Consider the following 27,041-nt stretch of genomic DNA (forward strand, 5'->3'; position numbering starts at 1 on the left):
ACAGATCATGGAAATTAGATGCTGTTCATCTTAGAATTGCAGGTGGAAATAAGAGTCATAAAAATAACATATATGAATAGGATTGAATGCCATATGAATAGGCAAAAGCAAGGATTCACCTATGAGTGTAAATTTTGAAAATGGAACTAAGCAAAAGACTGACAGAGAGATTTCTCCACTGAGAAATATAACTGCATCTGACAGCATTTCAAATTTTCTTCTCCCATTACTCTAACAGCATAATGATGTTGTTATTACAAATGAGAAATACCCAGCATGCCTTCTTGTGGCTTCAGTTGAATATTTGGAATGAGGAAAAAAAAATATTCACATTAGATTCAGTCTCACATACATTAAAGTCAGTACAAATGTTACAGTTGATCAGGTCTCTAGTATTGTAAATTTATTCTCTATATTACTTTCTTTAATGATGTTTATCTTTTTATTGACTATCTTTTTCCACTTAGGAAACACTACTAGTCCTCTTGACTAATCAGAGCATTAAAAAATCAACTGTAAGAAACAAGTTCAAAGGAGAAGCTGATAAAATGCTCCTTAAATTGCTTCCAAAGCTAACTTATACCTTTGTATATTAGTTCTGTCTCTTGCCAATTTATTTTCCGTACAAGACTTAGGACTGCTTGAGAAACACGGGGCCTGAAAGACCGCTGTACTGAAAAACTACATATGCTTAAAAGCTGAACTGTAAGACCATGGTAAGAGAGAACGGAAGACTGAAACATTTGTAATTGTCCCACCATTGTTCCACAATGCCTGCTACGAGGGGACTATCTACTGGGTGATACCTCTGTCAGATGAAGGATACTGGCCTGGCTGGATTTTGGGTATAGTTCCAGCAGATACTATCAGTTCTTTTACAGTTTGGTGTGTCCCATCAGGATTCCTCTTTCATGACCACAAAAATGTGCATTTGCTAAACAACTTCTCAGTTGTTTAGCAAACAACTAATTTTTGTCCAACTAATGTCTGGGCTGCTATTCCCAAATTAGGTTGTGTGAGAATTTCCTACAGACCAAGCAGCCTGAAATGGTAGAGAGGTTTCTTGCCAAATTTCCCCATCCCCACTCATCCTCTCATTCCATACCTTACCATTTCTCTCCCAGCAATCAGCAGATGATGAAGCAAGCTCCATGCATTAATTTTCTCCCAAATACCAGGAGCAATTGTTCTTTCCTCTGCTCAGGGATAACAAACCAATGTCATGTTTTCCAGTGCCACTGTGGTCTAAAATAATGCCAGCACCATCGTTAATGCTGCTCTGCCATCAGTCCCCTGTTTCAACACAATCTGAAAGGACATAACCCTTTTTTGTTCCCATAAACCGAAAGAAAAAACACATGCACTGCTGTGACAGGGAAAATCCTGGGATCATGTGAAAGCAGAGATGGAAGAGCACAAAAAAGAGGTAAGAATTGAAACTTTTATTATGGTATAAAATAAATGAGTAAGTTTTCCATTTTCTTCTGATGACTAGACCTGAAAGATGTGCAGCACTGTAGGTCAGGACCATTCTTCTTAGTGAGGGACAAGCGCTTACCTCCACATGCTGCCAGTTCAAGAGCTCAGAACATTTCAGGCTAAAGGAGGTGCATGAGGAGGGACCTGCTGATGGACATGCTGAGGGACTTCCTTGGTCAGCTGGGGTTTTTCTGAACTGCAGGAGTCCCTGCCAGACCAGGACTGCAGGACTTGCTGCAACAAGGAACAGGCTAGGAGAAAAGGTCAGTTAGATGTTACAGTGGCCTTGCCATTCATGAATGGAAGGAAGGACTCCAGAAACGGAGACCTGTTTGCTGGGATTCAGGGTCCAGCCCCTGCAGCAGTTTAGCCCAGGCCTGGTGCCAGTTCGGATGGGGAAACCTACTTCTGCCTCCCCTCCCTCCATGCCTGCAGCCAGCGTCTGCTGGCAAAGGTTAGCCCATTCGCTGCTGCAAGTGCACGTGGACCTCTGCACTGTGCACACAGGGCAGGCAGCAGAGGTGCTCCCACAACACTCCTTCGGTGAATGGTTGTGACCCCTTCCTGGGCATCCACCTCTCCCTGCTCGGGTACCTGTCTGCCCTGGCACAACTAAGCTGCCACTGGTGGCAACAATCAAAAAATTCTTTTTCTCTTCAGCCCCAAAGTATATGAGGCTGTGGGCCAGAAAACAGACAAAATGAGGCATTTTAAGACACAAGTATTGCAATATATAACAACTGGTTAGTAATACACACACAGAGGGTTATCTCAGGTATAGTGACACAGCACGCTACTGTAATGCTCTGGTCATCTCATTGTCCCCCCTTATTTTCAATAATATGGGGAAATGAAATACTTTTTCTTCCCTCGCATCCCTGTACTGTTGTGCTTTCTGGGTTCCTGCAAAGCACCACAATCGCTGTGCGAATCCTGCTTAGAGTATTCCATTATTTCTCCTCGCGCAGGGTTTGCGGAGCACAGCAGGCCTCTGTGATACGGCCGGTATTATCCACACTATACCAGAAATGGTTTTACAGGAGGGACCATCTGGTCGTCAGCTGCCCGAATGTGCATTTGCCTGCCCTCCTGCACCTGTTCAGTGTGTAATTCAGCCTCTCTCTGCCAGGTGCTCTCCCACCAGAGGTCCTCCCGAGCAAGGGGATGAGAGGACGCAGCACATCTCCCGAAACAGCGGCTGGTACAGACGCCTCTTTGAGATCTCTGTTCTTAAGGAGGAATAAATCCCAGCTTATCTTCAAAATGGAAGCGACGTATAGGACCAGAAGGTGACTGCCTGGCTCAGAGATCAGCCTCGCGCTATTCCAAGCAACTGCATCGGTGCTCAAATGGAAAGGTCAGGTCCAGCGTCTGAGCTGACATCATGCATAGCAGGCATGCGCATCACTGATGATGTCACTATGTTCTGGGAAGCCCATTTACCCAAAGCTCTGTGCCATTTAAGAGATGTTTGTACCCCCAGTCATTCCCAGGTGAGCCAACAATGTACCTGCCAGTCAGATCTGTACTACCTTAGCACTGGGTTTCTCTGTGCAAACTAAGGCATCAACCTGTAAAAATCATCTAAGTGACTTGTTTCGGGATTGCCCCGACATACCCGCATGTCCATACTGGACAGACTGGACCACAGCCTTGTGCTCTGAAAAATGTTTAATAACATAACTGTAACAGCTAAGCCACCTTCAACAATGCCCAGTTAAAGGCGGCCTTAAAATGAGTTTGGGTTTATGTGTAAAACTTTCAGGGAGACTGGTGCTACTTGTTAGAGGCATCTCTTTCTCCCTCTTTGCATCCTTGACTTCCCACAAGAGCTACATTTTACTAGAATAATGAACATGAATGTGAGAGTCAGATGCAACTCAGGGATGGAGGAGTTCCAGTCCGTGGGGTTTACCTTTTTTATTTGACTGTCAACAAGATCTTCACGTACAAAATACAAATTATCAAAAGATTTCCTTCAGAGAAAGGAAGGAGAGGGAGAAACATCTGCAATTTGTGATTAATTTTGTGAAGTATCCTGTTACTACTCTAAAGGAACTAAGGGTACCTATCAAAAAAATGGCTACAAGGATGGCAAAAATTAAAAGCAGGATTAAATAACATGCAATTTAATAATAAAAAAGCTATGGCTGTCATTACCAGGCAGAAAAAATGACATCACCATATACAGGGAGGATAAAGCAATATGCCTGCCAAACCAGTTACCTGTCATACTGCAGTCCTATCTCAAGAAAAACATCTGGAAAAAAATCTGTCTAAAGATCACACATACATACTGTAGAACTTGCAAGTGAAAGCCCTGGGGGAAAAAAATAGGCTAAAAGCAGGACATTCCCTGAGCTAAGCAACATTTCTTCGCCTGTCTTCTAGGAGATGGTGAAATTTTCCCCAGCTTTCAAAGGGAAACTGGAAACACACCATCCTTTGTTCTTTAACCTCTCACGAGGAAGTCACACAGACTAAGGGTTTGCTGAGCAAATGTATTAATTTTTTTCTAGTCAGACAGTTTTATCTTGATATTGGCTCCCTCTCTTTCAGCAGCACATCGGATGAAGACAGCTTAGTTGTTAGTTTGACGCACTTCGCCCTTTCCTTGTTGGGGAAAAAACCCCCACAAATTCCTAGGTTTGAGATACTTGCTGTCACCCAGATATAAATATATCCAGTGTTACCCTCTTGGCTATATGATGCCTCAGCCTTCTTCCTCTCATTTTAAGGGAAGCAAACTCCCTTGTACAAGGTGCCTAAGAGCTGGCCCTGAACGTCCCCTTCCCTTGCCAGCAGCGTTTGGGAAGGACACAGGCAGCAAAAGCACTGCAGGTCCTGTTGCCTCACTGCAACCCTCCCTCTGAGAAGGAAGCGAGTAGTTCACACCTCATGTTCACTGACACCCTGCCTTCTCTGCTGTCACCACCACGGAAGCTGACATCTATCTAATGGTATCTCACTTAGGACAGCTATTTACGCAGCCTTTAAAGTTAATGGAGAGGACACACTTAAAACTGCCTCCCATTCACCATCTGTAATGAAGAATTAATCTCCCCGTACTAAGACAGACTCCTTTTTAGAGGCACCTCCCTCCATTGCAACAAACTGCGAAGCAAGCACAGATGGCGAGGTAAGTCACTTAATTTTAAAGCAGCTGATTAGGAGAGAGTCCCAGTGTAAGTAATAGTTCAATATCTGGCTTCTAGAACTAACCGGACCACCAGTTCATTTCATAGCTCACCTAATTTTGTCAGAGACTAACATCTGAAAATTACAACTCTGTTTTGATGGCCAGGTATGTCAGCTTTATTATAAATTAATTTGTTAAGTAAGGACCTTAAAGAGCTTCTTTGAACATTCTCATCCTAAAAATGGCAACATTAGAATATCTGATTTTTTACAGGCCCAAGACTATAGCTGACTGGGAGACTTAATGCCTGGAAAATGCATGCCAAAAGTCTTACTGCTGTAAGCTTTAATTGGCACTTTTGATGTTCTTTGAGAGAAGGAAAAAAAAAAATCTGTTCTCACAGTAGAAAAATGCAGAGAGATGCTGAGTATTTCTGAAGAAAATATCTATGGTCAAAGTTATTCATCAGCTTGGTTTCCAAAGGATGGGAGGCCAATATCTGCGCAGCCCCATGACTTTAGAAGCCAGTGAGTAACTTCAGCCTATTCTGAAAAGGTGTCAAGGAGAGAAGAGTTTCCAAGGTAATTAAGTTCTTGCAAGCTCTGTGAAAATCAGTGGCTGGGAAAGAGGTCCAAATAATGCCCCCGGGGGAGGAAAGATGGGCAGAAAGATGCCCTGTCTCTTGCCTGGTGGAGACACGTCAATCAACAAGGGAAGATGGAGAAAGACACTGGATCTACAGGAGGTGTAAGACATTCACAGGAAACTGGACTTCATTAGTTCCGCCCTTCACAGCACTTGTTTTAAATAGAGCTCTTTTCCCAGGATTTGCCAAAACCTAGTTTTATAATTATGATTCAATTTCTACTGTGCCACCCTTTCTGCAACAGAAGTCCTTGGGAAGATTACACATGACTACCCCCTACCACCAGTTACCAAGATGTAAGAGGGAGCACAGCCATACCAACATTTAGAATGTAGACTGCTCATCTCAGCTGGTCTGGCATGAAACACCAGGCACCAGCTGAGCAAAGGTATTTTCATACTGCATGTTATAAAACCATGAAAGCGACCACAAATTTTTATGTTTTTGATCACCATCAGCACACAGAAACACATCTCAAATCATTTCCTTATGCTTTGATATGCTTGATGCTATGTTAGTGACTGATGAACAATTACAAAACCCACAGAACTTCCAAATCCTCTTCTCTTATAAATGAATACACCATTCTGCTATTTTCCTGACACTTCAGAACAAGGTGGTGTGGTCCTTTTTAAATAACAATACCAAAATAACTGTCATAAAAAGACATGGAACATATCTGTCACTACAGACCGCTGGAATTTGTGATCATTTATTGCAGTCAACTGAAAAAGTAGTAAAGTTTTACAACAACATTCTATGGTCCTTTACAAACATCTGCTACCATAAAGGGTAATTTTACTCTGATTCAACTATATAATAAACCTTGTGTTTTAACTTAGTAAAATCAGCACTGAAATATATACTTTCCAAACAAGACAATATATAGCAAACATTTTCTTTAACTGTAGAGTGCAACTTTATATATTTTGTAATAAAGTAATTACAGAGCAATTCCTTTAAACAATAAAGGCTTCATAATTTTAATAATGTACTAAATGTATCTATGTAAACTAGCCGAAACAAGTTTAAAAGAGAAAACCTACTGCAGAAATGCAACATACAGCTTTTCAGTAAAGAAAACAAAATGGAGCAGCAAGCATCCTCCAGTGCTACAAGAATTTGCTTACACACGCCGAACAGTTTTCCTTTGTCTCTCAGAAATTTAACAGAAAATGGATACAACCCCTGCTGCTTTACACTGTTACACTAACAAAGAGCTACAAAAATAGATTCAATCAGTATTTATGATAAAAACATACCTGTGGCTAATCTAATGGCTAATGCCACAAGCCATCGCTTTACCCTAATGCTATATCCCAGTAAATTGCTAATATTAATCATCTGGGAAGAGCAGGAAGACCGCACTGAAAAAGTGCTGAAGTGCTTCTTTCCTAACTGCAGACACTGCAAGAAAACAAAACAGAAATGATCATTTATGCCCTACAATATCATTGTATCGGTTGTTGCCTTCAAACCATGATTGGTTTTGACAGGTACCACAGGATGTTATTTTGGACTTAATTATTACCGGAGCCTAGGGCTCCTTTTTTTGGTAAATGCCACATTGGCAGACCACACAGAAAGGCCCCTTGGCATTCACGCTTTGGCCATTATGTATTATTTTGCCCCAATGTTCAGTTTCTTATCTCTTATTGACACAGTCCGTAACCAAATTAAGCAAATACTTGGTGGTTACTGGCACTGGCCTGGGAGGTGGTAAAAAGGGCCTGAAGCTCCTCAAGACTGAAGTGGTACCCCGTTTCCTGAGTGCCCGCTCCCTGACAGCTATCTACAACACTGGTTAGCAAGAGCCTTTTTATTTTTTGAAAGAAAGCAAAATCCCTGGCTTTGTGAGGCACTCTGTCTTGTTGGTACGGACAGCGCTCTCAGAAGTATCTTCCAAATCCAGGTGCTCCATGGATGCGGGCAGGGAGTGCCTAGGACCCGCCTGTCATCGCCTGCATGAAAGCAGACAGGCAGGGGCCCAGACAGCACTCGGGTCAGCACTTAATCCCAAAGCAGGGGGAGACTGAAGATAACTAACTGAAACATACAGAAAATCACAGAAAAGTGAGACCAGCTCTTTGCCAGATCAAAAGGTGCAATTCAGCAGCCAGGGAGGACTGCAGCTGCAGTCTATGCTGAAGGTAGCTATTAGAACTGAAAATCAGGACTGCCAAGAAGCGGCACTAGGTGAACATTCCTGGAGCGTGTGCTGGGAAGGGTAAAACCTGGTAAGAGAAGATCATGAACTCATGCAACAATCCATGGGTAAGGAGAGTAAGATTTAGAATTCAAAAATAAAATAACTGCGGTAGTGTTACTGCCTCTTCACCAATTAAGATGTTAAGCCTATTCATAACGATGCAGAAAAGGCAGAAGTTTCCAATTAAAATTTCTGCTTCCTATTTGAAAAGGTGGTGTATTGTGTGATGCAGTACTTTCCAACCCACTAGCAACTGAAGAGGCAAAGCATTACTAGAAGTAAGTATTTTAATAACCAGCATGTATTAAAGATAGCTGGCCCAGCATATCTTTAGGTAACTGAAAATGTCAATAGATTTTGGGAAAACGTAACTGTTGCACTACAGAAGGGAAACTAGAATGAATCAGGTATAAATACAGACCAATTTTCCAAAATCCAAACCATGCTGCAGAATTTAAATTTGTAGAAGATTAAAGGTTCAAAATGTAATTACTACTAGTTAACATCTTTTATGAAAACCAGGCTTTAGTAAACCTCATTTTGCTCTTCAGCAAGGTATTTGGTTGATAAACCTAACTGAACAGTCTTAATACTTTTGTAGGGCATCATCGCAGCAAGTCAAACACCGTAACTCACAACTAGCATGATACTATGTCAATAAAATACACACCGGGTATACAAACGGGCAGATTTCCATGAGGAGCTCCCCCACTGGCTGCAAGTTTTAGGGAGGTTGTGCAGATTTGTGATAGGACTAACACACTTTAATGCTTTAATAAAATCACGCAAAAGGCAAAGCCGGACAAAGCCATGCATTCTTACACAGAGCCAGAGTAATGCAAAACAACAGAAATCATGACGTAAAGCTGACTTTCATTCAGGTACAACTTGCTTTGGCATAGCAAAAGGCAAAAATATCCATATAGGAAAAAAGAAATGTAGGCTATAAAATGGGAGACTGTCCTGGGCTCTCCAAGAAACTTTTATTCCGTTTTCATGCCCACTGTGGTGCTGTGGCAAAAGCAGCTAATAGGAATTGCGAATATATAAGCTGGAGCGTGTAAAGTAAAAGAAGTGAGGTTGAAAAATCAGCAAAACACCAGGAAGGAAACACAAAGGGATGAAGAAAACATTTACAGTTAAAGACTACAGAAGATCCATTTGTTTAGGCTATCAAAAAGAACTTGCACAGAAATAAATAGAGCATGTGTTCACACATTTTAATAATGACAGCTTATTCTCATTAATAAGTACCCACGCAGGTGGCAGATTTGCACTCTACTACAGTATTTACAACTAGGCAAATTCTTGAATGAAGAACTGAGCTCAGTCTGACTGAAAGGTATGTAGTTCAACGCCAGATAACTTAGATTTTAAGACCTGCAATATTAGATCATCTAATGTAATTAGTCCCCTTTGGCCATAAGGTGTCAGAAAGCAATGTTATTTTTCTCCCAAGCAGCATTTGGCCAGTTTTCAAATGGGCATCTCCATTTATCAAGGAAAAGGTAATGCAAAGAGCATGTAGTAAGCTAAGTTATCAAGAACAGTATTCTACACCTGCCTATAGAGCACCCCTACACTACTTGCAATCATGAGCTGACCCTCTCGGAATTAAGCCTCCATTTCCATCATGCCATTTACAGCCGTCAGTCTGAGATGAGCTAAAACGGAGTTTCCGTCCCCTCTCCACAAACAGGAAAGGACCCGCAAACCCACTCCAACAGAGACAGAGGGGACGGTTCTTGATAAAGGGGGCTTTTACCAATGCACCACTGTGCTAAGTGCGAAGACCAGCCAAGTACTGATCTCCTCGGAGGTGGCTGTACTTTTGATGAACGGTATCTAGGTTCATGAACTGCAAAGCTCTTTCAGCACTTTTAAGACACTACATAAATGTTTAAATACATAAAGAAATCCAAGCCCTTATATATCTCAGTAAGATCCTGACTACCAATTTCACATCGCTATACTTGCATTTATACTCGCACAGTGTAAATAGCATTAAAGATCAGGTGTACATTGAGCAAATAACACCTCCAAAATTTGAGTTGCAGCATGATATTTATTTACATAACATCTCTCAGAAAATTCATCACAAGCATGACAGAAACAAGAAGCTTCACAACAAATCCAGGTGAGATTTTTCTGTATATTATATTTTTCAACAACTAGAAATATTTTAGTGGCAATACAGACACATTTATACATTAAAAATCTATACAACGTCCTTTTCTCTCCCAGTCTCCAAAACGTGTAGGTTCAGGGCCTTTAGGTCCACCCCTCTCTTTTGTAGCAGGATTGATTCCATCAGGGAATTCTAAAACAACAGGGAAAGTTCATTAAAATGCCTCTAATGTTGACAAATATAAAGATGTCGCCATCAACGATGCTTGCCTCTTAGTTTCATTTTCAAATAGCAAATCAATTATCTTTTGTTTTGAAAAGCAACCTGGAGTTAAACATTTCCCAGAGTCACACAAAGGTAATTTCAGACAGTTTTTTGACTACAGGCGGCAATATATATGATCATATTCAGTTACGCAAATAAAAAAGCAACTCAATGTCCAAAGGCACTAAAGCACCAGTTTCTCCTGAATTCATAGTGAGAACTTGCGTCATTCAGGTATACTGTACATATGTTCACTACCTCTAAAACACCAGGTCACTTTCTGTGTTTGTTTAGGTCTCTAATTTTAAGCACTCACGTTTTAATTTTAGCTTGAATTTTAGTCAAGATTCTATTATTCTTGTATTTAAAACACCATGTTTTCATGGATGCTGGTATGTTTTTCAAGAAATAGCGTGTTGATATTCATCAACACCAGACTACATACCAGAGTCACAGGAGGTACTATAAAATCCTGAATAGCTAAAATTAGACTTTTTACCTTCTAAAACTTAACCTAAGCTCGCTAAGTCACTGTGATGCCCTTTCGGGAGAGGGAGACTCTTCGTAAGTGGGGTATGAATGGGACTTTCAGATCCCTCTGGTAAGCAACGCGCTAAGCTTACACATCAGCAGTGCTTCTTCTATTCCCAGCACCCTACGAGCTTATGCCACCCACTCGAACACCATGGAGCTTTCTGCACCTCACAGTCAACGCTCTTATGCTACTCAGTGCTCCCTTACTCAGGGCGGTCTCTGAAGAGTAGTAACTCAGGCCACCCATGCTGCACAATGGCCATCCCAGTAGGCATGGCCAAGCCACGAGGTACTTTTTGGCACAGCACCATCCTAGGCTAGTGTTTTCTCATCCTGCACTAGACTGCAGGGCTCCCTGAAGCTCACCATACCCCACGCACCCGCTTGCCACACTGACCCTCCAGAGCCTCCCATATATACGCGTATATATCGCATCGTATCCCTAACTCAGCCCTGGTGGGCAACACAAGTAATGAGGAGCAGGGTTGAAAATGAGAAAAGACAACAACAGAAATCCTGGAGAGCAGAGGAAAAGGACAGTGATGGAGGGAGACTCACGTAGCTACAGGCTATACAGAATGACATATTGGGATGCCTGTTTAAAAATTCATGCAGATCAGGGTAGGAAATGTCAGTATTTGAGCACCTCTGACAGTACAAGGAGCGCAAATGCATCTAATATTATTTTGTACATGTCATCATCCCAATATCCAAGCACTGCTGATGTGCTGACAGTGGATGCAGAAGCTCAAAAGATTTCTCCATGATAGCTACACAGCAGTGGGAATTCAAATAGCCAGCTTAAACTCTTACATTTTTTCCTAATAATACAACGGGCAGTTGGCATTCTAACAAACTATTGCTGGTGTTACGTGTAAAAAATACACAGGTACAACTAAATTTAAAGCCAAAAGAAACCTTGGGTCTTGGTCTAAAGCTAGAACACCTAAGCAAAAAGCAAAAGATAATAATTATGCATTTGTTTTAAATAAAGCAGTGATGGCATTTATTTTCTTGGGAATAAAAGGACAAGAATTAAATAGCTGCTTACACAGTAACTCCAACTCTGAGTCAGTTCTCAAGTGAGTCACAATCTGCAATTGCTTGCAACCATTTCAGAGATGATACTATAATTTTTCAGTCATTTTGTCATCTGGATATTCATAGTAATCTATTGATATATTTAAAAAGTTTGTCCTAGAGACCTCAAAATAGATAAACATGGGTTATCACTACTGGTAAACAGCAGCAGAACATCACACTATGGTGAATACGATAAAGCACGACTAGCACGTTTAGTTAAGGGAAGATGGCCAATTAAAAAGAAGGAAAAAAGAGATTCTGTCTTTTTACTGTCTGATAAAAAACCTGTATGTTTCTAGTGACTTCAGCAGCGATGTATCTGTGCCTCAATCTTGTCAGGTTCTCTAAATGCAGCCCCACTAAGGTCACTGGAACGCCACACAAATAGCAGTTCATTAGGTCTCCCTGGACCCCACTGAGTGGCTCAGTAAACGCAGTATTTGTTGTTGCTTTTCAAAACACTACCTGCAAGACTAAGAGAAAGACTGACCACAAAATGCAGCATGAATCAGAAATCTTTTGTGGACTAAGAAATAGAACAGGCTTTTTGGATCATAAAAAGTAGCTGGTGCCCTCATGAGTTTACTACCACCATTTATAGCTATACTATAATAGACCAATACCAGCTACATTTCTCAGAATCATGCAGCCGTTCATGGTAGAAGGTACCTTTCGCAGACATCTGGCCCCAACCCTGCTCAAAGCAAGGCTGGTATTAGGTCAGGACATCCAGGCAAACATGAGTACCTCCAAGAGGAAAGGGATCACAGATTCTCTGGGTGACTTGTTACAATGTTTGACTACCCTTGTTCTGAAGACTTTTTCCCTCATACACCATTTGCTGCAACTTGTGCCCACTGCCCTGCCTCTCTCTTTTTTTCAGAACCATTAAGCTTAGACAGCGATTCTGAAGAGTGCTGAATGCCTAACCCTCTTCTTAAACTGACCTTTGCACTGCATCTCAGGGTCCTGCCTTTAAAAGATGGCTTTCAATTTTGTAAAACATGACTTACTTTCCAGGGGTTCCCTCTCTATACTGGACTCCTCTGGTTCATCAAATCGACCTAGTGGTAACTTCGGTTTCTTAAGCGATTGCTTAGCAGGTTCAGATCTTCCTCCTGTCTTGGAGCTGGTGCTCCTCAGAGAGCTGCAAAGCAGTGATGACTCTATCAAACAAATGGACACATGTAGCATAAATGTGAGAGTTTAATACTGAGTAGCTCTATGATGTTCAGAGCACCTCTGAAAAACTCTCACTTCAGAAACTAGGGAGCGGAGGAGAGGAAAACAAACTCCAAATATTAGTTTAACATTCAACTCACGAACACCTAAGAAATCAGCACAGATAATTATTTTTGGCCCTAGAAACATATGCAGGCAAAGCTGTGTTAGTTGTATAACTCAGTTCACATAAACAGTGTATTTTAAACTGCTTGAACTTACCTTCACTGTTATCTTCTTGTATTTTAGACTCTAAATAGTAATTATGCTAGCATAGACCAGTACATTCTGTTTTCCTGGAGAAGTCCTAACCTCCCCCAAGAAGCCTACTGATTTCCAGGTCTTGGCTCATTTCCAGTAGCTTGAGTCAGAAAAAGCTTCTGGTTTCCCAAAGGAAAGTTTTAAAAAAATAAAACGTTGTTCCCTTAGTAACAGGTTTTCCAGAATGTTGGTACAGAATAGTTGGGCTTCCCTTATGATGGTAAAATAATTCAGCTGGTAGTCAAAAGCAGGACAAACTTTGGGCACATTGAAGTTCAATTATATGACTGCATGCAAATGCTTTAATTAAAAGCATAAACTTTTTTCCTTTAAAGTCCTACTAACATTTTTTTAACGTAAATGTAGGAGAAAGCCTATTAATGTGCATACCTAGAGTTCTTTCAAGAAGTATAAAACTGGAGGTGCACAGGTATCATAAGTCATAAATAATTCAAGAGTCATAAACAAGTCAAAAATTACTTATGAAAATCTCTCAAAATGACTTGATATTTCTGCATTTGGTTAAAAAGCCAAATGTCCACAGTAAGCATAAACTACCCTCTAAAAATATTTTAGCTACAGACACGTGCCTAAAGCAGCTCTGACTTTTCTTAAGAAGGAAGATTCAAACAGAAATCCTCCCTGTACCAGCCTGGGTGCAAAGTACTTGAAAGAACTATTATTCTACCTTGCTGAAGAGATCATATCAGGAAACCTTTTCAAGCAGTGTGGATTTGACTCACCTATAGATACACCAACTAACAATCCACCTGTATTCCCAGAATCAGCATATTCATTCATCTTAAAATACCACAGCCTTAAGATTAAACCCTACAGTCACATAAACTATATTATGCCTGTCAACTGTTGCCAATGCCCCAAAGGAATAATTTTTTTTTTTTTTTTGCTTTAAGTATGACATAATGGACTATCAACAGTGAGGAATCTAATCCTTGTGCAAACATCTGATCTTTCTACTCCTGCCAAGTATCTTGTCATTCTTCAGCAAGCTGAATGAGAAGCTAGCTAGAAAATTTAATTAAAGCTGATATTCTAGCCCAAGTTCAAATAAAAGTCAGCTTAAGGTACTGATATGAAACGGATTATCTCAGTCAGAAGAGGCAAAATCCATTTTCCTATTTGCAATACTTGATATTGTTGACCAAAATATATTCTTCTTGACACAGAGGTGATAGAAGTTCAACATTAAGTACCTTTGAAAAAGATGCGATGAACAATCAACTTCATCAGTAAACCACATTCTACAAATTGATCTTTGACTATGGGCAGTCACAAAGCCATTCAATTTATTCATTATATAGCTGAATTTGAAAAGAAGTTGAAAACCCCAAGTCTTTAAAGTTGCTGCACAGCCAACATCTGCAATATCCAGTCTTTTGAAGTGGCCCACAGACCGCGATTTACCATAACAAAGCCATTCATGCAGTGGGAGCTGGGCACTCATAGGGATGCTCAGGGGATAGGAACATCAGCCAAATCTTGTCATGAACCTAACGGCCAAACAGAGCCTAGGAGGGGCCACAAGCACTTAGCAATTTTTTTTTCCAGCTCTTCTATTAACATATTCTGTACTGGTCTGTTTCAGGAATATTATATCAACAGAATCACAGCTGTTGATGGAGAAGGACGTGGCCTGACCTGCAGCCCTACAGAACAGCCTAAGCTGAGCATGCATGTGGGACACACACTGTTATGCAGGCTACTTTATTTGTCCTCCAGCCTAGGTTTCTCCATGAACAAATCACCTGAATTTCCTCATACATAGGACACAGACCAATAACTTCCAAGGTCACAGTAAGTTCCCTCCAGCTATTCTACAAGTATTAAACCACGGCTTAATATTTTACTACCGTTTAAAAGTTCGAAGCAACGACAGGGAAAGAAAAACTCTGGAACCGACAGTGAGGCCTGATAGCAGTAGGTTTGCAATACAGGGGAGGATATTAATATCTACAGGGGAAAAAAAAAAGGCAGGAAACCTGTAGAGAAAGGGGGGGAGGGGGGCGGGGCAAAAGCTGCGGCACCCCACCGCCCCTAACAGACGCCGTGGGCTGAAGAGGCGGGGGTCACACCGCGGGTCGCACACGGCCCCCATCACCCGCCGCCATCTTAGGCACCCTTCAGCAACCCCAAAGCCGGCAGTCCCTGCCGGTAACCGCCCTTCTCTCCCTCGCTCATAACTCCCCTGACGTGAGGAAGGGGAGGAGAGGCTGGGAAGCCCCTCAGCGGCAAAGCCAGGCCCCTCCCGCCCTCCGCCCGCCTCTTACTCGCCGCCCTCGGCGCGCCGCACAGCAGCCGCAGAGCCATGGCCGCGCCGAGCCAGGACCGCGGCGGGCGGGGAAGCAGCTCAGGCGTACCGCGCATGCGCAAACGGCGACGGCTCCCAGGCGGGAGCGGGCGGGCAGGCGGGGGCGGGGCTCGCCCCCGCCTGCCCGCCCCCGAGGGGGAGCGGTGGGAAACGCGGTTCTAGTCAGGGCGGCGGCTTCGGGCAGCGCAGCTTCCACCGGCGTTAAAAACAACTCTGTTCCCCCCGCGCTGCTCTCTGTCTCCGGTGAACGGAGGTGAACGGCCCCTTGGAAGCCAAGTTCTGGATGAAGGCACCTCCGGGCTCTTGGAGGTGCTCGAGAAATAAGCTATAACTCCCCTCTTCCTCCCCCCCCAAACCTGGAGCAAAGGTGTCTTCGTCTCTTCCATGCAGTGTTTACCGCTGAAAGGACCCCTCTTCCCCCCAATGTGTAGTGCAGCCCCGCTTTTTTTTTTTAAATAATGAAAAAAATTGTTGAAATAATACACAAAGGCTACTTGGGACATGAAAGAATTTAGGCTGATGCCACAGTGATGTACAGACCCGGTGTTTGTCCTTACAAACTGAAGGCTATATAACTTCAAAGTTACCAGAAAATTATTTAAATACGGTAATTATTTTATTAATTTAATCATAAACTTTATCTCTCTCAGTCCTATACCCCAGCTGGTGCCTTTTCTGCACTCAAACAGGCATTATTCACCCTCCCAGGAAGAAAGCAGCAAGAAACTGAGCAACCAAACCCAAGTGCTGAACCAGAGGACTTCAGACCACATCTTTTCAGTTTCCCAGTTTACCCAGTGAAGGCGCTTTTAACACTCTCTACTCTCTCTCAGTATAAACCTAACTCTGGGATAAGTAACACCCGGGCTCATGGGGAGGAGCTCTAGTTAATGTTTTGACAATGGCAACATTGCTTTTTGGGCACAATTGCTTTTTGCCACTCTTCAAACTTCTCCAGCTAACTTTGTTCTTCCATAAAACAGAATTCAAAACGCTCTGTCCACAGATACTAAACTGTAGGAGATAACTTCACTCAGCCGTTCTTGGAGATCGGAGTCTGAAATAGCATTTTGTGTTCACATCTGAAGAGTTTAAGAAGGTAAATCTCCTTGGAAAATTAACAGCAGCAACGCTCTGTTGAGTTTATTGCACTACGTCTGGCAATGCCTACACACTGAAAGTGATTAAATTTAACGGACTGCCTTATGTGTGACATTTTCTCAATCAGCTTTTTATAACATGGTTAATTGGACATTAGAGACCGAAAATAATGGGAAACCCTTTTCTTTATTCTAACAGCAAGATGCTGGGCCTCTAAATCAGAGAGAATAAAGAGGAATATTAGTGGCTCATGCAGAAAAAATGCTCTTCTGCCTAAAAGCAGCAAGAAAAAATACCCAGATCTATGCCAAGTTCAAGAACATATCATGCATGTGCTCAGTACAGTAAAAACTATCATGAAATCCTTACCTTAAAAAATACTCATACCAAGCTGTCTGCAGATACCAATAGTAAGCTCTGTCCCTAAACAGCTTAACACAATCCATGAAAAATCATGCTTATGTGCAATCTCAAATGGCAGTGATGAAATAGCAATGTAAGATTAATTAGGAACTGTTCTTCCACCTAAAAATAAGCTGAGGTCTTCAAAACATTTTTTTTCTAGTCTTCATTTATTGTATTGCTGTAAAAATGCAAAATTCACTTTTAACTCCTGAATTATGTATTTCTAGATCTTGTGGCTGACGAGGTAATAAATCTGAACATTGGCAAATACAAATGTAGCACATTTTCCACTTTGTGATTAAATGCAATGTTTTCTTTTTTTGTTTTCCTCCTTCTATTACCGATCATTTATGTCTTACACCGCAGCTTGCCTTGCGAGGACTCAAACAATACTGTATATTGCTTTGCTGTTCTAGAAAGTGGGCAATAAAAGACTTGGAGCTAGCACAAACTCTGCAGCAGCTCAATTCAGATGAGCCGAATGTAAGCTGGCCATGGGGGGGGGCTATCTGGAAAGTACCACAGCCAGCACTGCCCCAGGCAGCGAGCATGCCGATGATTCTGCCTAAATGCCCCCTCTTCCTCTCTGACCATGTCAAGAAGCTTGGTTATCTGACCACCACACCTGGGCAGGGCTGTGCAAATAAGACTGGCTTGGAATGAAGCGTGTTCTGTGGTTACAGAGTAAGTTTTCCATCTACGTGAAATCTCTTGGCTCTGCTGCAAAGCCTGGTGGTTTCCACAGTAGAACATGAGCTCTTTTTCCAAATTAGTAGCAATTTCTCGATCTACAGGATCAGAAAGTTTAATTTTGATGGAAGAATCCAACACAAACCAATGAATTTATATACACTACATGCAAACAAAAGTTCAGACACCATCTCACTTTATGCAGTGACTGCCTCATAATATCGCTGGGCGCTTTGTGAAATAACAGTAGCAGCCTACTGCCTTCAGGGAAACGAGACTGGCAGCTTTCTAAAAGAACGTTAAGACCTTAATTTTTATCTTTCATTCTCTAAGCAGCATAATTCTCTTTCAAGCAGCTGTAGGATACCTGCATAAAGGAGAGGTCACTATCACTACAGGAAGATGAAGCCCTGATTCAAACAGAAGAGGGGTGAGATGAGCACTTTATAGCTGCTACTGCATCAGATGACATTGAATTATGTATGTAAGAGTCCATATTTCTATCTAGTAAATAGAAGGCAGAAATGTGCAGGAGTAGGGGGAGTATGCCTTTGCAACACAAGCGCAGTTGTCCAGAACATCCAAGATTGCATGTGTTGTTCAGCAAGCAACTGCAAGTGTACCATACAGTCTGTAAGTGCAAATATGAACTTCATATGCTTCAAGGACATGTTGGGGTCATCATGCCACTCACTACTGTCTTGCGGCACACTCCTTTGGGACTTCGAGATGTCAAACAGCCCCCACAAAAGCTACAGTACTGAGAGGGCGACCAGACCACATATGGACTGCACTGGGCAATACAAACTAGGGGAGAGAAAACGAATTTAATGTTCTCTTAGTTTGCCCTGCTCCTTGATAAACTTACATGCAAATATCCGATGATTTCCTGCACCATCCGTTTTCCTCAAAGAACAAACCAAATTCAAGCATCCTTAAATGGATGGGATCTATTATAAAAAAAAGGAAGTGGCTATTTCTGCCAGGATATTTCTGCTTTGCTAATCACAAAAGCATGCTTTATACTTTCGGATTTCCAGAGAGATGCAGAAAGACAGACATTTTTCAATAGTGACAGAAACATCTGAATACTTATGTACTAAGAGTAGTTCGACTTCCTTATTGTAAATCAAGGAAAATTTTCTAGATCTAGCTCCCTAAACTGATACTCAAAATTTAGCCACTAGCCAACTACTATAATACTGTTAAACAAAAGACAGTTGAGATGTCAGAACATAATTTAAATACTTAGAACTTAGTAGCACCATTATACTAAAAAATTATTAATAAAAGTAAACATTGTTATAGTGGGAATGTATTTAAGATATCTTTGTGCGTAAGGATTTGCCTAACACAACTCTAATAAAATACTCTTTTAAGTGTGTACGTTGCCAAACTGTAGATGCTCACTGGAGCATCTTGTAAGCAATATAGAAAAAAAAATTATATATTACAAAGACTGTATTATAGAACAAACCATATCAAATGCAAAATCACTTCATTATAAACTATTATTGCTATATTAATTTCAAATAATACAAAATTATTAATTATATACAAAAAAGCCTCCCCAGAATTTTGGTAATTAGCAGAACATTTCAGTTTCTTTAATTGCTTCCATTAGAGTCATTTGTTCATTTTATTAACACCAGATGCAATAACACAATGCTAAAAATAAACATGCATTATACAACAAATTTATATTTTTCAAAAAAATGTTCATTACAATTAGTGAACGCACATGTAACTCTTTTCTCCCCACCTTTAGTGAATTATTGTTTGAAACAGAGAAAAGGGAAGGAAGGAGAAACCAAACTTAATGCTATTCAGCACCAGTAGAAAGTCAATAGACCTTTAACATTCCTGTATATCAAAAACATTTTATCTGTATCACTAAACAGGTAAAGTTTACAATATTGTCCCATTTGAAGATGTATTGATTTATATTTACAATACTTTGTAGTCAATAAAACATTTTAACAATATTTAAAAATTGCTTAAATTCATAAAAGTATTGCAGAAATTTATAACATTTACTTATTTTACGTACATACAAGGAAGTCCATGTAAAACTGTCCATGTTCATCTGAAGAACTGACAGAGTAAGGAGCAATTTTAATACAGTTTGCAAAACCTCAATTATTTGAAGGCAGCTATCATTAAACATTCAAAAATCCTTAGTTGCCATTTGCTTCTGAAAACTAAAGTTCCAGTAATAAAATTGAGCATGTAAACTAACGTGTTTTTGAGATCAGTAGAAAATATATTCCCACAGGCATAACATATTTAACAATGATGATAATGATTTTGTAGAAAACCGTTAAGCTGTAGAACAGACAAGTCGGTAACGGTCTTTGCGAGACCCACAGATATAGTCATTTTCAAATATCCAGTATTTTAGCAGCTCATTGTGTTTCCAGTTAAACTTCCTACAGTGCTAAAATACGACAACTGAACATGTAAGACCTTATTAGAGTTTTAAAATCCAATTTATTTTGGCATCTAAAGCCTCTTGTAAAATGTAGCCAAGTAACATTGACTTCTGTAGTCTTAAGAGCCAGTAATAAACCAACCAAAAGTACGCACTGTGCTTTAATCTCCAAATAATTAGGTACCCAAAATTAAGAAAAAGTAATAGAAAAGTAAAAAGAAAAAATAAAAAAATATTGCACAGCCACATTACCTAGAAAGTAAAGTTGATGTTAAAAAGCCCTAAGTGTGGATGATATAAATTATCTTCCATATAAAAAGTATAAATATCTCTTAAAATACAGCTGCAGCTATACTTTAATACCACACGTTATTTGATTCATCTGTTAATGAGGTAATAACCAAGTCTCTTACAATGCTCTTCTCTACTGAAAATATTTTAGGGCAGCAACAAGAAAGAATTTTTCTAAAAATATTTCTGAATCAAGAACAGCAATGTGTGCAGCTCTCCCTATGAGAGAATCTGCTGTATTGGGTAATGCATTAATTACATTATAACGAACCAAATTACATTCCTTATTTTGAAGAACTGGCAGAAGCAGGTTCTGGATCATTTCAGCATAAATTGGTCCTGTAGAGGAAAAGAAAAGTTGTACTGTGTGAATCACCAGAAACAAATATAGTTCTTTGACCTTGAACTCAAAATGAATACATTCCAGAATGAGAGAGGTAATGATATGTGTTATGCTGTTGTTCTGTTAAGATATACAGGAAGTTTAATTTCCCCAGAAATATTGGAAAAATAATTTTAAGCTATGCATTTTAGTATTTGTACATTTATAGTCAGTATGTGCTCATCAGTATTAATTTACTACACTATGTAAAAGGTATTTATTTGTCAATATATAATGCTAGAATGCAACTGTGCTAGGATGTCTCAACAGTAAATACAACAACCAGTTGTCACTGAAAATGGGAAAACTACCTTTTCTTTCAGTGCTAGTATTAAGCCTCAACTAAATACAGCCCACATGCTCAATGCTACAGCTTGATGTCCTCAAAAATCAAAGCTATTTGTCCTCCCTATTCATGGAGTAACACACCAGGGGCTGTGTTCACCCCACTTAACTTTCAGCAAAGTCTATAAGCTAGCGATTTATTCAGTCTCATCTCCTTCTGCATGTAATAGAACAGGACAGGTCGAGAAAGCAATTCAGCTCCCACATGGATTTCCTCTCTCCGTTACTACAAAGCAAGCCCAGAGTGTCTAAACACATAATAGAGGTGCCTCAGTGAAGCACTCAAAATTAAATGGTATGAATCTGAGACCTATGAGGTTTAACCTGAGTGGTCTGTTTATTTTGCAGGGTATTTATTACCTGATTGTTTATCCTTTAAAGCTGTTTTACACATCTCAATGCGAGCGGAGTGGTAAGGAACATAACGATCCTGCAGAGAGCCTACTAACACAATGTTTTTGAAGTAATGAAGACCTACAGGAAAAGAGAAAAAGGCATCTATTATAATGAATCCCTTCACAATTGCTGCAGAATAATTAAACATTTTACAACTGAAAACTGGCACAAATTTATTACAAGATCTTGCACAAAAAGGCAGACAAATCAATTACAATAGGTAGTGCTGCAGAATAACGAGATGCTGGGTACTGGCCTTCCCTCTGTATGTATTTTAATACATACAGGCGTGACCCAATTGTGATGTTTCCCATTTAAACAGAGTATGCTTCAAATCTTCGTCTTGCTTCTTAGGAATAACGTTGTCGGTTTCTGGCTGACAAAATGGAGTAAAGCCTCCTCAATGCTTAAAGAAACCTGAAGATGGATGGTGCCTTGTCTTCACTGATGTTTCAGTCAACAGCCTAGCTACACCAGGATTAACGCCTAGCATCAACAAGTCCACGATATAGCCCACCTACTGCAGGTGCCTCTATTAGGCACTGCCTCACTGTAAGGTTTGGCCAGCTCGAGCACAGGTGCAGGGTCCACCCAAGACAACTCCCCAAATAGAATTAAACCTTTATAATTAAACCCTGACTTCTTACTTCCTGGACAAGCACTCTAATAGTAAGATGATGCAAAGGTAGGAACTCCCACTAATGATGGAGTTACAGTCCTTAAGACATTTAATTGTGTTCTCTAAAAAGCTTCAGCAGATTTCTGGTGCTGCCCATCTGCTTTAGGCCAAATACAATGGAGCATTTTAGGAAAATAGGTTGCCTTTGCCTTAGAACAGCCCCTTCTGAATATCATCGCCATCTACAGTTAAATACAAAGGCAACTGTTAGGCAAAACCAGAAAATGCTCAAACACTTCAGGTGTATATAAAGGTAAGCTATACTGAAAAGTAGCCTGAGTGGCTCTCTGGGAATCTCCTAAGTGTTAGGTGCTTACATTGATCATTGGTAGATTTGATCCAACTCTACACCGATGCTAATGAGTTTTGCACCGGTGCTATTAGCCTCACTTTTAATTTCTAGAGAATAATGGTCAGATCCTGTAACTGTTAGTTTTTAATTTACAAAATGTACTTAGTCCATTCTGAGAATTATAGAAATACTGCAAATAAAGTCATTCTTCAAACGTGCTTCTTGGAATCGGCAGCAAACATTTTCTGCGTCAACCTCCACAAATCAAACTTTTCTTTCATTAAAAAAAAAGAGATCTGATTGTGTAGGAAAAAGAAATTATTTGCTATCTGCTTTTCAGAAGCTATACTGCCAGAACAAAGTTCTGGATTCTACTTTCCCTGTTTTGTTCAGACTGAATATATACTAAGTATTAATACATATCTGTTCCTAAAGCCGTCAATGGAGCCCAAAGTGAAAAACCTTTCATTTTTTCAGAGGTTGTTTCCTAATTTTCAATATTGTGTACACTCCATGTGATGAAGACTACATCTCCAAACCAAGTCAGTTACAGAAACAATGCTGAACAACTTTAGCATGTGAAAAAGTAAATGTATCTTCCCAGATTTCACAGAAAATTGAAAAAAAAAAAAAAAATTCTGTAAATCTATAAAAACATACAGAAAATGCATCCAAACTAGATCCTGGTTCCAGTGTTCTTCAAATAGGAAATCTGTTTGGTTTTTTTTTTTTTTTTGGTCTGTGCCCACTGAAAAACAACACTGTCTCAAAAGATCCGCTAAATCACTGGAGTCTTTTATTTGACATCCGATGAAAAATTACTGCAGCAAACCTTACACGAAGATGCAGATGCCAGTTCCAAAACTTTGTACTGAGTTGAAAGGAATGCATTTGCAATAAATCAAGGATAGGAATTCTCTGCAGGCTAATCTGTAATAGTTTTGTAAATTCCTTGGGAGTCTGTCTATCTTGTACTAAGCTTTTTTGATACGCGCTTTCCCTAGAGAAATATCCATTAGCATTCACGTAGAAGGTACAAAGAAGTGGACTGCCTAGATCTTTTAATCAACCTGAAGAAGGAAGAGATATCCTGAGGAATCTTTAGAGGAACATCAGTCTACATCAATCAACACTTACATAGACTCTCTTCATCCTCATGTGCAATATAATACAAACCAAAAAAACCCTCCAAAAAACAGGCTTAGAGCATCATAGTCTAATAAATTAGGCATCCCCTTTTGGTCACAGCGACTCATTTTTATGCTTTATATTCTGGTTCATAAAAATAATGCCTTGGGCTTCCCTTCATTTTAGGCATGATAAATATCAGGAATCTTTCATTACGAAAAACTGTTTGAGGGAGCTCTTCAGTAGGAGCAAAGAAGGCAGATAGAGTATTTCATATGCATGAATTTTATTGCTTCACTGTTCTTGGGTGGTTTTTCTTCGGACGGCTCTTTGTGCCTATTTTGAAGAAAAAAGTCCAAGTCTTATGTCTTGAAGTTGTTTATTCTGACATGGTTCATGTGTTATATATATAGACCACATACGACTATATGGATGGGAAAAAGAGGAGTCAAAATGGTGTACACAAATGTACAGAGCCCAGCAACCCCTTGGATTTCTACAACATGAGATAACTCAAACCATTTGTTAATGAGAAGGAAGTGCATGGTGTTCAACAGCATCCTTTCTGGTCTCCAGACAGGCTATGGGACTACTCAGGACATAGGCGTGGAATGATCTCTAATATGGAAGTGTGCAGTGCTAAACTGTGCCTGAATTAAGTGTACTTGTGGACAAAGAAGCAACTTATCACAATCTTTCATTTATGTAGCAGTAAAAACTGGCCCACCAGTCATCTTTACATGTTGTTCTTTCACTTACTTCCTAGACTTTAAATATATTCTGCCTTTAATTAAATTAAAAATTCAGGAATAAGTTGTGAACAATACAGCTCAGTTAATTCCTATAATCCACATCTTTATTTTCCCATGCCACACATAATACAAGATCTGTCACGCATACTGTTAAGTATTAAAAAAAAAAATCCCAAACTTAAAAATTATTCTAAGTAATTAATGAATCATTTTTCTCTTGTGCAGCAAAATTTTCAGCTGCTGAATTAAGAAACCAACCCCAAAATTTCATTAGGCCAAGATTTCCAGACTGTTGTAATTAGGCAAAAATGCTGGAAGATTAAAACCTAATTCTATCAGAACAAAATACATTTGAACTCATGACATCACATAATCTACTGAATAGATAACACATTTTTGCAGAGTACTATAAAAACCACTGAGGTTGTCATTAACTAGAAAGTATTGACTGTATTTTTCAACAGGATTTGAGACAGCTTGGGAAAGAACAATCCAAGTGAAAGATCACTGCTGAAATAACAAGCTTTGTCCCATATAACAGAATGTTCTTTCCTGTCGTAACGAACTTTTAATGGGCTTTCCAAATTTGTATGATGAACCTTATCACCTAATAGAACTTCAAACTCAGTCAAAGTGAATTTAAGGATACACAGAGAGCACATTTTCTATCATTCAACCATTATGCCATTCATGTCCATCAGTGAATTCTGAATAGCAGCACTAGTCATTATTGAATTAATGATATCTATAAATTCATGAACAATTTTTCCAAATAATATGTCAAGTGGAAAAATCTGTCTGGAACAGCAGGTATAGAGACCTGGTAACTCATAACTAACTGCAATCACAGAGGATTACATTTTTATATACGTTCAGGCACCAGAATCAGACGTTAAGTCTGTCCTCTAGCTATAGCCAACATCCAAGTAGGGAATGGGAGATGGAGCCATTGGTACAATGGGCTGCTGGTATTCTCTGAGACTTGTATGACAAAAAGGATGACAAAATTCCATACCACTGCCCTTTAATTAATTCAAAACAAGGCTTCAGTTATTTGCAATGGACAATATTCACTGTGGATACCACAGAGTTCTTGAGCATAATCAAATCAAACACTTACAATAAGCTTATTTAAAAAAAAAAAAAAGTACAACAATCTGATTCCATTAGTAAGCTGCCATTTTCCTTAGGAATATACTAATCACAGAATCCTAGAATAGAGCAATTTATGTTGGAAGGGACCTTTGGAGATCATCTGATCCTACCCACTTGCTCAAAGCAGGGCCTACTTTGATGTCAGATCAGGTAGCTCAGGGTCATACCTGGTTGTTTTGACTTGAAGGAAACGTCTCAGTTTTGTCCAGGTACAATACTCCCAACGTCTTCTACAATTCTGTCCATTTACATACTTGTTTGGAAATAGGGATCTGGAAGCTTTGCCATAAATGCAGTCTGGAAATAGGGACTTCACAAATTATGCCTTGGAAGGCAGCCATCTCCTGCAGCTGGTCTTCCACACTGCTTTCTCAAGTTAACATATGATACACAGAGCTAGAATCATGCCCCAAAAATTCAAGCATTGAGATCTGAGTCAACTGAAGTCTCAGATTAAGATGCCATGATACAGATGCAAGGAAGCTCAGACTTTCAGCTGCAGTACCACAAGAAGACTGATTAGGGAGCTAGATTTACATCAACTCAAGAGTTTCATGTCAGCTCAAACTCTCCCTTGAAGATTTTACTTTAAAGAACTTGGCTCCAGATGCTATAAAACCTACCAGATTCTTCCAACATTGTTGGAACAGAGCTACCAAGGGCTGGGAAGTCCTTCCTCTTACCAGAGCTGATCAGGTTAGTCTCCATGCCATGCTACCCATAGGGATGCTATTTCAATTCTAGTCTCATCTTCATCACAAGTTATAAACAGGCACTCCCTCAAGTCAAGAGCTGAAATGCTTTTTCCCTCCACAAAGCCAGACAGCACCAAGTAAGCTAAGCTGACACCCTGTACATAACAGACATCTCAAAGAAGAAAACATGTCAACCATGCTTATTCACTGCTGATCTGTTGTTAACATGGACGTAAACAAAAACCAAAACAAACGTCTTTTCTTCCTTTCAGAGATTAGGAAAATGCACATTTTTAAAGGGGGGAGATAAGGCAATAAACAAGCACATCAGAATTCTGCTAATCAAGACCTATGGAAGTACTAAGACATATGAATCTAAGCCTACCTACGTAAGTACAAAAACATCCTGGAAGAGACTATGGCTGTACAGTCACATTTGTGAACTCTGTGGTGTAAGAGGAACAGAGCTGTAGAGCAAACACATTGGTATTAAGAATCCCTCATCCATCATAATGCCCATTTTCAGGAGAGTTTACTTTGGACTAGCTCTAGTCTGGTCCTGTGGATGCAACGTGCATTGGCTGCTAAAGCTCATTCATTGTGTTCTGAAGTAAACAGGGATCATGAAGAGATTTGCTTCTGAAAGCATTCCCGAGTGCTAATGTGGGCATATTCTATGGCTGAGAAATGGGATTTAAAAACAGTTCAGAACTACAGCTGAGGTAGAAAAACTTGCAGGTCCAAAGTTTGTTGCAGGAAGCACTCCCGCCAGTGAGCAAACAATTCGTAACTGGGACAGAAAACAGCATTCTGAGGTTTGCTTTATGGAAGCCAGTCTCAGCAAGCCATGCTTCTGACACACATCATTATTCATCATAGGAGAACAAGTTCTGTCCAAAGTTTTGGAGTCAGTCTGCTCACCCAGTCCTTAATTGCAAGTGATCAATCACAATTTATATCAAATTGGGATCTACCTCCACACTGTTCAGTTAATGCTGTTTCAGGT

The 27,041-nt window shown here is 40.1% G+C and overlaps 2 protein-coding genes across 6 annotated transcripts in view; both read right to left on the bottom strand.

Moving 5' to 3' along the window:
• Positions 1-9,518: 9,518 nt before the first annotated feature.
• SDHAF4 (succinate dehydrogenase complex assembly factor 4) lies at positions 9,519-15,292 on the bottom strand. Its single transcript, XM_050894854.1, has 3 exons — positions 15,253-15,292; positions 12,496-12,648; positions 9,519-9,793 (listed from the first exon to the last, which is right to left on the bottom strand). The coding sequence occupies exons 1-3, from the start codon at positions 15,290-15,292 to the stop codon at positions 9,684-9,686; spliced, it is 303 nt and encodes a 100-aa protein (XP_050750811.1). The 3' UTR covers positions 9,519-9,683.
• Positions 15,293-18,992: 3,700 nt separating this feature from the next.
• The window catches only part of FAM135A (family with sequence similarity 135 member A), a 75,003-nt gene continuing 66,954 nt past the window's right edge, over positions 18,993-27,041 (bottom strand). For all 5 annotated transcript variants that reach the window (XM_050893811.1, XM_050893815.1, XM_050893812.1 and 2 more), the window contains 2 exons: positions 21,299-21,412; positions 18,993-20,550 (listed from right to left, as the gene is read on the bottom strand). In XM_050893811.1, the coding sequence (XP_050749768.1) occupies positions 20,345-20,550; positions 21,299-21,412 (320 nt within the window). In that variant the 3' untranslated portion in view covers positions 18,993-20,344. The remainder of the gene's footprint in view (positions 20,551-21,298; positions 21,413-27,041) is intronic.

Source organism: Gymnogyps californianus, chromosome 3 (genome assembly GCF_018139145.2).
Source record: "Gymnogyps californianus isolate 813 chromosome 3, ASM1813914v2, whole genome shotgun sequence".
In the NCBI taxonomy this organism is placed as follows: Eukaryota; Metazoa; Chordata; class Aves; order Accipitriformes; family Cathartidae; genus Gymnogyps; species Gymnogyps californianus.